The sequence below is a fragment of the Arachis hypogaea genome, chromosome 11 (assembly GCF_003086295.3).
Source record: "Arachis hypogaea cultivar Tifrunner chromosome 11, arahy.Tifrunner.gnm2.J5K5, whole genome shotgun sequence".
Taxonomy (NCBI): domain Eukaryota; kingdom Viridiplantae; phylum Streptophyta; class Magnoliopsida; order Fabales; family Fabaceae; genus Arachis; species Arachis hypogaea.
This window is the reverse complement of record NC_092046.1, coordinates 170,918-181,946: the sequence shown is the minus strand read 5'-3', so window position 1 is coordinate 181,946 and position 11,029 is coordinate 170,918. Positions and strand designations below refer to the sequence as shown.

Here is an 11,029-nt window from a genome sequence, read left to right as displayed (position 1 = left end):
GATTCAGTGAATAATTTTGTTAATATTCTATTCCCATTCTTCTAAAATAATTTTATTGCTGATTGATTAATCTTCATTGTAGGACTCATTTCGTTAGGTATTCCTATCAGATACAGACTAACAATATTAGGGCCGAAGTAATTTGGATAGATTGTCCCAAGAGTTTATAATTTACTGTAAATATTGGAAACTGAGAGAGATTATATTTAAAAAAATTTTACACATAAAAAAACATATTGTTTATACTTATACCACCTAAAATGTATGGTAGATCACACCTCGTATCAAGGAAAACAATCAGCACTAATCCGGTTTCATTACAAGTCAGAACTCTCTCTCTCTCTCTCTCTCTCTCTCAATTTTACTTGCAGGTTTAGTGATGGAACCGCAGCTGCTACATGGGACTATGGACGCAACCATTATTCTTTCGGGGTTCCAAAATATCGAGAAGCTTATCATGGTTTGCCGTATTTCTAATATGCTCCTATATGGGTTTTCTCTGTTTTTGCATTGTTCATAAATAACAAATGATGCTAATTCAAGTTATATTGTTCTGCTTCAGTATATAGAAAGCGGTGATCGTGTGGAGGACACCGGTCGTAAAGCGGACCATAGGGGATTCTATGCAGCCATTTATCTGGATGGAATGCTCATGAGAATAAGCAGGCGTATAAATATACAAGATTGTGTCAACCTAAATACTAATATCAGGTGGCAGGAGAAGTTTTACTTTCATTGTGCCCATAAGGCTCATCACATCATTTTCAGCATCCACCTTAACGAACCGCAAACTATGGGTTCAAGTGATTCAATTGCAAAAGCAAAACTGCCCGCTCGGCGGTTCATCGATGGTGGTCGATATGAAGGGACGCTTTCTCTTAATAATTTTTATCAACTTCGGATGAACGTGAAGGTGCAGTTTTCTGCTGCTACACGGCTGCAAGAAGTCACCGAAAGTAGTGTATTTGGTGAAGTTCCTCGCACGTTCTTCCGACAGAGGAACGGATGCAAGGTAACTTTGTATCAAGATGCTCATATTCCTGATGAGTTTGTGCAGAGAATGGAGAATCAGGTGCCGCAGAGATGCTGCTGGGAGGATATATATGATGCAATCAAGAAAGCAGAGAAGTTTGTATACATTGCTGGCTGGTCTCTTGACACTGATACAAAACTGTTAAGGGATCCAGCAAGGAGGACATTGCAAGAAAGAGAAACTACGCTTGGTCAGCCACCAAGGAGGACAAAAAATGTTATTTAGACACTAAAATCAACCACTAATGTATTTATGTATAAATACATGTGTGGTTTAATTTATTTTCAATGTGTATTTGTATTTCAGCATATTTTATTGTACACGTAACATAACTCTTTTTGAAATTCTATTGTAAACTGATATTTATTATGCAAAATATTTTCAGGCTACTCTTTACCAAGACGCTCATGTCCCAAATGATTTTGCTCCAAGAATATTGCTTAATGGAGTTGAGACTTACGAGGCTCAAAGATGCTGGGAGGACATGTTTGATGCAATCAATAAAGCGAAAAAGTTCATATATATTGCTGGCTGGTCTTTGGAGACTGATATAACCCTCATAAGGGATACAAGTAGTATTCTAAGTGACGAAATAAATACACGACTTGGTGAGCTGCTCCAGAGAAAGGCACAGGAACCTCAGGATGTGAAGGTCCTACTGCTTCTTTGGGAGGATCTAACAAACATTTCGTCTGGCAGTGGTGGCCACATGAAAACTTTCTGCAAAAAAACCCGAGAGTATTTTCGGGGCAGTGGTGTTCACTGTGTTTTATGCTCTCGTCCTCTTGGATACTCTCATCACCAAAAAATTGTGGTGGTGGATAGTGATTTTCCCGGTGATAATGACAGAAGAAGAATAGTGAGTTTTATTGGGGGTTTCGATCTCTCTCATGGTAGATACGATACTCCAACCCATTCACTTTTTAGAACCTTGAATGCTGAACACAGTCAAGATTTTCACCAACCCTGCTTTCCCGGCTCTTCAATAGAAAAAGGTGGTCCAAGGGAACCGTGGCATGACGTGCACTGTAAGCTTGAAGGCCCTGTTGTGAAGGATGTTTACGACACCTTTGTGGAGAGATGTATGAAGGAAGGTATTAAAGAGGGAATACTTTTTCCGAAACAAGAATTTGAAAATGTCATTGATCACTCCTGCGACGTAAAAGATGCTGACATGTGGAATGTTCAATTATTCAGATCTATTGATGATTCAACTACTTGTGGGTTACCAAACACTCCTGAAGGTTTTGCCGGAGCTGGTCTTGTTAGAAGGAACGGTAGAATCATAGATCGTAGCATTCAAGATGCCTATATTGATGCTATTAGGCGTGCAGAAAGATTCATTTATATTGAGAATCAGTATTTTGTAGGAAGTGGTTTTGACTGGAAAGATGACTATGGCAACAAAATTGATCACGTGGATTGTTTGAATCTCATTCCAAAGGAGATTTCACTTAAAATTGTTAGCAAGATTAAAGCTAAGCAAGACTTCGCTGTGTATGTTGTGGTTCCAATGTGGCCAGAGCCTTCCCCATATGATTCTTATGTTAAGCGAATTTTGTATTACCAGAGGAGGACAATGGAGATGATGTACAAGGACATTACTCAAGCACTCAATAGGGAGAACAAAACTGAAGAAGATCTTAAAAGATATTTGTCTTTCTTCTGTCTTGGAAACCGAGAGAAGGAGGATGAGAGGAAAGAAGAGGAGGAGCAGAAGGCAGAGACCGATGATGATGATGTTGACGAGGAGGAGGAGGAGGAGGAGGAGGAGGAGGAGGAGGAGGAGAATGAGGACGAGGAGAAGGCAGAGACCGAGGAGGAGATGAAGGATGAAGTGGAGGAGAAGGAGAAGGAGGAGAATAAAGATAATGATTACATGAACGCGCAAAAAGCTAGGCGATTCATGATTTATGTGCATTCGAAGATGATGATAGGTATGTCAAACACTAGCAATTTTTCAAATTAAAATTTCAAGTTGGGATGGCTGATTTTTAAGCTGTTTGATGTATGTTTGAAGTCTAAACAGATCCTGGTTTTGCTAAAATGCTTCTGCACTACAAAATATGACAGTTTCAAGCACAATATCTCAAGCTTTGATTTGAAATTTTGCAATTTTCACAAAACTGTATCATTATAATTCAGCGAAGGGTTGTTACCTTCATTGGATTTTCTTCTTATAGAGTTTTATCAGATAGCGTTTATATAATTTTATTGAGTGAGGATAACTTATTGTTTTGGACAGTGGATGATAAATACATAATCATTGGATCTGCTAATATGAACGAGAGATCAATGAATGGTGGAAGAGACACCGAAATTGCTATGGGAGCTTATCAACCCATTGTGACTAAGCCTGGTGGTGATGCTACTGCAACTGCAACGGGTGAGATCCGTGATTTTCGCAAATCACTTTGGTACGAGCACCTTAACGTGCAAGATCACAGATTCCTCGAGCCTGAAAAAGAAGATTGCATTAGAAGGGTGAACGAACTTGCTCAAGGAAATTGGAACGCGTATTCTTCTTCAACTGTGACTGACCTTTCTGGTCACCTGCTCTGCTATCCTGTTAAAATTTCTGCCAATAATGGAACTATCACAGAGCTTCCAGGATCTCTTGGTTTCTTTCCGGACACTAAGGCCCGTGTTCTACCTGATAAAAGCCCTGGTGGACTGATAAATGAGAAGTGCTAGAATACTCAGCATCAAGAATTCAAGATATAAGCGGGGTTATGATAGTCTTTTCATTCGGTATTCTCTTTGCTGTTTTTGTTTTCGTCTCTGGATTTTCACAAACAATCGAAGTATTTAACTGCAGCAAATTTATTGGTGTTTGTCTGACTAACATTTTGTACGAGTTTTTCTATTTTTAGCTTAATAACGTTTGATCTAAAATACATAACATATTTGCCTTTTTCGTTATTTAATTTTAAAAAGCATTTATTTTATCATTAACTATGTTAGTTCAACAACTACAAACTACATTTTCATATGCGAGAGAAAGAAAGAAATGGTTGATTTTAAAGAAAAAATATGGGCAAAAAACTAAATTAAACCAAATGGGAGAAGAATTTATATGAATCTATCAAAGCTAAATTCGTGACATGGATCACCCAAAAGCATAATATAATGTAATTAACCTAATTCGAACTAAGAAACCAATAGTAATTCGAATTAACCCAATTCGAATTAGTTGAGAAGTGTAATTCGAACCTACTAAATTCGAATTATACATGCATTATGTCCCAGGTAATTCGAATCAATACAATTCAAATTATACATGCATCTTACGTTAATGTAGTTCGAGTCATACTGATTCGAATTATGCAGCAATCATACCTAGTAGTTCGAACCAGGTTGATTCGAATTATGAAGCCCCAAACGTGTATAAGTATGGTGTGAATGTGAATTCCTCTCATTAGAGTGAAACACAATGGTTAGTGAGAAGAGTTTTTTAGTGTTGGTGCATTATAGAGAGTCGATTAAGAAAAAAACACGTTCTGGTGTTAAGTTTACTGATAAGGATCCCCTCAATATTTTTTTGAAACCTACAACGAGTTTCGCTGACTTCCTGAATTCCATAATACGAAAACTTAGACTGCAAGGTGTGAAACGGGTTGAGAAGTTATTCTATCGCATTCCGATCTCAGTGCTGCGAGATGACATGAAGTACGATTCGTTTGTCATAGGGAGTGGCGAGGATTTGGAGGTCGTCTTCCATTGTCGTTGGCAGTTTTCCGAGGTCAGGATTCCTGAGCTGTTGGCAAAGCTGGTTGATGTGGTCTCTAGCTCAGGTGGTTCGAACAGGAATACCCAAACCGCAGGAACGGTAGCCTGTTCTAGTTCGAGACCTGTTGGTGCATCGTCATCCGTGCCTATGATTGCACCTCAGGACTAGCATGTGGCCTCCCCGTCGTTCGCCGTTGATCTCAACCGCAGTGGTGGTGGAGACGTCAGTATCATTGAGAGGGCGCTGATGTCATTACAGTATGGGGCACCGGTTGGTATGGATGATGCATTGCTGGATGATGATGTCGCTGATGATGTGGAGCTGGACATCATTGCTCATGACAGTGGTGATGACATAGCAGCGAGTGATCCAGTTGGGGCCGGCGGTGGTTCCAGCTCAGGGACTCAGCAGTACTCCCCACACTTTTCATCTCTGGACTTGGATGCGATGAAACAGGAGGGGGTTCTTGGAGAACTTATTGGATTTGGTGCCAGAGATACCTAGAATACCGGAGGTCTATCAGAGTTTCAGGTTGGTCAGCAGTTTCAGAATAAAGAGGAGGCTTTGTTAAGCGTGAAGACGTATAGCATCCGACGCGGGGTACAATACAAAGTGGTGAAGTCCGATTATCAGAAGTACCTTGGGAAGTGTATTGAATTCGACAACGGGTGCACATGGTTGATTAGGATCAGTCTCCGCCAACGCAGGGGTATTTAGAAAGTAAAACGGTATAATGGACCTCATACTTGTCTGACCACGTCAATACTCACCAACGACTCGCAAGCCTATTTTTATCGATTTTTCTGGATATTCCCACCGTGTATTGAGGCATTCCGTCATTGCAAGCCGTTGGTGAGTATTGACGGGACCCACCTGTATGGTAAATACGGGGTACCCTTCTCGTTGCGATTGCACAAGACGGGAACTCGAACATCCTACCTAGCTACGTATGGAAGCCACCTGATGTGAATGCGAGTACCGGACTTATCACCAAATAGCTGAGTACCCAGCAGCATCATGATATAGGTCCGGGCATACCTCCTAACAGTGGGCTCGTCGGCCCCCTCAGGAAGCTCGCCGAATGTATCCTGGAACCAGCTGCAGTTCACTGCGAACTTCTGGATGCAATTCGCAGAAGGCAACACACCTAGCAGATCCTCGAACCACACCCAAGCTGGGCGACCACACTCGATGTATGTCTGAAAATCTGTCAGGCAACCACTAACATAATGCCCATCGATCGGCAGCCCTAACTGGTAGGCCACGTCCTGCAACGTGATCGTACACTCCCCGAACGACATATGAAACGTGTGCGTCTCCGGGCGCTAGCGCTCCATTAATGCACTAACCAGGGGCTCATTCAGCCTAAACCATCTCTCGTTCAGCCTCGCTAGATGGTATAAGCCATCCATCTGCAAGTACGGAACGTACCTCTCGTCCAGGTGCATGCCCTGCTGCCGTCGCATGCTCGAGATACATCGGTGAGGCTGCATAAAGAATGTATCAGATTGTGTCTCGACATCGGAACATATTGACACAACATCATTCACTAATGCATATCGTAGAGCAGAACATACAACTTGTACTCTACCAAATCATGTTACGCGTTAGCATGGTTAATAACTTCATATACACATCAAACTGGGCCTAATGAGAAAATATTTTTAAAACATTTTCTTAAAAAGAGTGTACTTATTTACGATAAAAAAATTTATCCTACGAAGACTACTCAAGTAAGCAAAAAAAACTTCCTCTGGATAACTTTTTCTACTTATTTGTATTCACCCATAAACCACTAATATAACCACTTCACAACAATATATAAGGACTACCATTATAACATACAAAAGGTCAAAATATAAAAAATAACACTTTAAATCCTACTTTAAAAGGAAAAAATCACACTAACCTGTTCATTAATGACACCAGCTATATGTGCGACCCCATACAAACGATAGAGTCGATCCGGGTCATCCCCCATCAGCTGAATATTCTGTTGAACACTTAGTTGGGGTCGTTTTCTCTGAGATTTGGTGGGGCAGGGGGTTTGGAATAGTGATTCAAATGAACTTAACTCGAACTCTATTTATAGAGCAAGCCTTTGTAATTCGAATTATTAGGGGCTTCAATTCGGTGTGCTAGTTCGAAACAAGCTGATTCGAACTATTATGCATCTTATTTGTGTGTAATTCGAATTTGGTTGATTCGAATTACCTTAGGAGCCCATGGCCCATGCATGCATAATTTGAGTCTTGTTGATTCGAATTACTAGGGGTTTCTATTACTTTGTATAATTCGAATTAATTTGATTCGAATTACTATTAATTTGTTTAATTCGAATGTGATTGATTCGAATTACATAGTATATTGCTTTTAGAAGATTCACGTTGCATTTTATTTTGGTTGAATTGTGTAAATTTTTTCTCTCTTTGGTTGAGTTACGTGATTTGCCCAAAAAATATTGACTAACAAGAACAATTGATTCTTAATGATTTTAACCACACGACAAAATTGAATTAGTTTTGAAACATTTTAAACTTTGGGTGATAAAATCCTAAAATAAAAAATATGAATAAATTCTGCATAACATTCAGATTTTATCCAAACATGATTATTTTTAGGTCAAAAGCTCCTTTTTTTTCATGTTTGCGGAACATTTTGTCCATAAAATGTATCTAAAGCATTAATACCTGACAAAAGCGCCTTGTTGTTCTCAACTGTAATACCAGACATAAATTAAACTAAATCGTAGCAACTTAAACTGACATAATGACCAACTGCATCTCCACTTCAGCAAAACCCTCTTTGCAATCATGTAATCAAATTACAGAACACAGCCTTTTATACTAATGTAGAAGACCATTCATTGTTTCTGAAAGAAACCCCCAATTGTTTCACCCATACAAAACATATACATGTATAATATTATTCCACCAATCTTTCACACTTGCGTTGACATCCGTCCGAAATATCCACACAGCTAAACTGCCACAAGACAGACTACAAAATTGCATCCTTACTACTCTAACATCCTTACTATACACAGTAGAGAATCACCGAGGCAGTGACGAAAAAAGAAAAGCAAACAACCAACCTAGAGAAGTTTGTTCTGAGCAACAGCCTGGCATAGTTCGTCCTCGTAGAAGAGAACTCTATTAGAAGCCAAGGACTTGCATAGGGGCTTTGCTATAACTGATGGTACCAAACAACGAGAAGGGAAAGCTGGTTCCTTTCCCTTCTCCCGGAAAAGAACAGCAGCAACCTGTCGCATCTCAGAAAGTCTAAGGCGAGACAGTGGTCGGGGCCCATGTCTTGGTGCTTTAGGTGTATGTGGGCTTGCAATCCTCACTCCCTTCCCATCAACCTTGCTGAAAATATCATGGAACTATGAACAAGACGGGCATAAAATGTTTCAAGAAAATAGCATGTTGTTAAAAGTACATACCACAGAAAAGGCCAATGCTCAATAGGACGGGGAGTCATGGTACTTAACATCTCTTGCCGAGAGCGATCTGGTGTAGTATAATTGAAGTAAAACTGTCTTGCAATCACAACCTAATAACATTCAGAAGTTTCCCATTAAACAAAAAACTGAACCATGCAGGCTAGTCATAAGCAAACAGTAAAGTTATATACACAGCAGAGACAAAACTCACCGCTTTTCTAATTCTCCGAGAAACATGGAAGACAGCCCTCAGCTGGTCATGATGCAGGTTGCATAGTATTTTAACCTCAAATTTATAAAAGAGGGTCAACACCACAGATGAAATAGAAAGCTCAACAAAACAAGAGACCCAGACTTGTGTATTTTAGAATGTGCATGCATGTGCATTTAGCTGTGCAGTTTTCTAAATCTTTACTAAATTCAACAAAGCCAATTAACTCCTGATTACATTTCACAAGCAGTTAACACCTCCAGACAAAGAAAAAGAAACAAATACACACACAAAGAAACAAAAGAGTATTATAAACGAAGCATCAAGTTACATTAAATAGAAAATCCCAGCATCATCTATAGTCTTCAGCATCAATACAAATCACAAAATCGGACAAAAAGAAGCAATCCACATCATCAATATCAAAGAGTATTTACAGACCATCTCCAGTCTCCAGTCTCCACAAACACAGAGAGAACGATATCAAATGAGCTAGATATTAGTGTCTCGTTACTTACAAATATAGACAAGTCAGAAACTGAAACCAACAGATACAAATACATAGAAGACATTGGTGGTAGAAGTAATAAAACTCAAAACTACGCTAAATATTTGATGGAACATAACAAACTTTGATATTTTGACATTATGCTATATATATTCCTAAATCTCCAAAACCAACTAGACTCAATATAAGTAAGAAATAAACATTAAGCCAAAACAAAAAACGTGAGTAGAATTATACCAACAAATCCATGGGAAGACCCTCAAGGCGAGACTCTGATAAGCAATCCTCAATCCGAGGAGTCTTTGGTGTTCCCAGGAAACCACTCTGCTTTACCGAATTCACAGGGGACAGCATCTGGGGACTTTTATCAAACACCTTGCCCTCATTCCCCACATCACCTCCAATCTGCGCCTTCCTTGAACTCAACACCGCCACCCTCTTCTTCCCAAGATCAGTGCAGCCATTTGCAGCACTGGAGGCTGACGACGACGACGACACCAACGTCGAAGAGGACTTATTGATCCGAAGCTGAGCTAGAGTTCCTGGCTTCAGGTACTTGTTCCCCGAGCTCCTCAACTGCCTCTTCCCTTTATTAGCCTTCCAATTCCTCTCCTTCGGAGATGCCTTTCCCATAACTTCTTATACTCCTGATATCTAAACCCTAAATCTACAATCTTGAATCCAACTATTCAATTCAACCTGCAAAAAACAGCCAACAAAGGAACAAACTTCAAGTTAGGTTATTAACCAACTGAATCGAAACAAGTGAAAAATAAATTAAAAAAAAAATGAGAAATTCGAAACCGGAATCAGAGATAATGAAAATGATAGAAACTTACATGAATATAAATAAGAGTATACGAGGGATCGCACAGCCAAAAAGGGAAAAAAATTATGCTTCCCGGAAATGAATTGAGAAATGTAGATTGAAAACCTAATTGAGGAACAGCAGCAGAAGCTATTGAAGCTAATCAAACGAAGCAGAATAGTTAGGAAGCTACGGCTTTCGGAGTAGGCGGAATCGGAATTGGGAATTGACGGAGCAGAGAGAAAAGGTTAGAGAGAGAAAGAGAGAGAGAGGGAACGGAGTGAATTGGGACCGCTAGGGTTTTAGTTTTGAATTTGCTTAATGTGCCCGCCAAATTTTCGTTGAACAGTTCCGCGTTATGGAAAATGGAAAATTATTCTAAAAATGACTAATTTATGTAATATTTAAGGTGGAAACTCAGCTGCAGTCGATTTCACTTGAGTTTTTACCAATATTTAAAGAGAAGAATTAAATTTTATTTAAGTAGAAAAATAATTTTTTAGATTATTTTTTATTTATTTATTTTTTCCTAAACATGTTTTCTTTCTAATAGAATGTGAATATGATATTCAATTAGAAGAGAAAATATGTTTACAGAAAAATAATAATTTAAAAATATATTTATCTATTTACAAAAAGAATTTGGTGTGTGAATATTGCATAAATTAATTCTTCTTAATACTTTTGGTACAAAAATTTCTCTTTTATAGTTAACCCCTCCTAAAATTTTATAGAATAATTTTCCCTCCACTTTATAATTAATGATTAATAATAATATAAATTAAGTCATTCCTAGTGATTTTAGATTCGAGTTATAAAATCTTAGTTAGTTGAGTTAGGTAAGTTGGATACCTAATAATACTATAATAGTATAAGAATGATGTTGTTTTAATCAAACTAAATAAGTATTAGTTAAAAAGCTAGAAAACAAAAAAACACTTGCATAATTAGATTATTGGTTTAATTACTCTATTGGTCCCTATAGTTTAATTAAATTTTTAATTAGGTCTTTATACTTTTTTTTCTTTTTAATTGAGTTCATATATCATATCAGATTTTGTAATTAAATTATTACCGTAATAAAAACGATGAAATTAACAGAATATTCTATTAAACAAAACGAATATGCCTAACACTTTATTGAATATTCTGTATAGTTTAATAGAATATTCTATTAATTTCATCGTTTTTGTCATAGTAAAAATTTACTTACAAAATTTGATATGATATAAAGACCTAATATATATATATATATATATATATATATATATATATATATATATATATATATATA

At 38.0% G+C, this 11,029-nt stretch overlaps 2 protein-coding genes and 1 long non-coding RNA gene across 3 annotated transcripts; 1 reads left to right on the top strand and 2 right to left on the bottom strand.

Moving 5' to 3' along the window:
• The first annotated feature begins 252 nt into the window (after positions 1–252).
• Positions 253–3,960, top strand: LOC112719630 (phospholipase D alpha 1). The gene is made up of 4 exons (XM_025770270.3): positions 253–460; positions 563–1,012; positions 1,419–2,970; positions 3,279–3,960. Exons 1-4 carry the CDS (start codon positions 380–382, stop codon positions 3,725–3,727), a joined length of 2,532 nt encoding a protein of 843 aa, XP_025626055.1. The 5' UTR covers positions 253–379; the 3' UTR covers positions 3,728–3,960.
• Positions 3,161–3,714, bottom strand: LOC140176295 (uncharacterized). The gene is made up of 2 exons (XR_011867145.1): positions 3,575–3,714; positions 3,161–3,491 (listed from the first exon to the last, which is right to left on the bottom strand). It is a non-coding gene; the product is annotated as an uncharacterized lncRNA (long non-coding RNA).
• A 3,592-nt stretch (positions 3,961–7,552) lies between the features above and the next one.
• Positions 7,553–10,110, bottom strand: LOC112719629 (F-box protein At4g35930). Its single transcript, XM_025770268.3, has 5 exons — positions 9,767–10,110; positions 9,165–9,626; positions 8,420–8,494; positions 8,209–8,318; positions 7,553–8,131 (listed from the first exon to the last, which is right to left on the bottom strand). Exons 2-5 carry the CDS (start codon positions 9,558–9,560, stop codon positions 7,858–7,860), a joined length of 855 nt encoding a protein of 284 aa, XP_025626053.1. The 5' UTR covers positions 9,561–9,626; positions 9,767–10,110; the 3' UTR covers positions 7,553–7,857.
• Positions 10,111–11,029: the final 919 nt, after the last annotated feature.

Excerpts from the sequence above, each read along its gene's own strand:
- LOC112719630 (XM_025770270.3), top strand. The coding sequence starts at position 380 with ATGGAACCGCAGCTGCTACATGGGACTATGGACGCAACCATTATTCTT. Across the intron at positions 461-562 it reads ATATCGAGAAGCTTATCATG|TATATAGAAAGCGGTGATCG; the intron begins GTTTGCCGTATT and ends GTTCTGCTTCAG. Across the intron at positions 1,013-1,418 it reads GACAGAGGAACGGATGCAAG|GCTACTCTTTACCAAGACGC; the intron begins GTAACTTTGTAT and ends AAATATTTTCAG.
- LOC112719629 (XM_025770268.3), bottom strand. The coding sequence starts at position 9,560 with ATGGGAAAGGCATCTCCGAAGGAGAGGAATTGGAAGGCTAATAAAGGG. Across the intron at positions 8,495-9,164 it reads GTCTTCCCATGGATTTGTTG|GTTAAAATACTATGCAACCT; the intron begins GTATAATTCTAC and ends TATAAATTTGAG. Across the intron at positions 8,319-8,419 it reads CTCGGAGAATTAGAAAAGCG|GTTGTGATTGCAAGACAGTT; the intron begins GTGAGTTTTGTC and ends GAATGTTATTAG.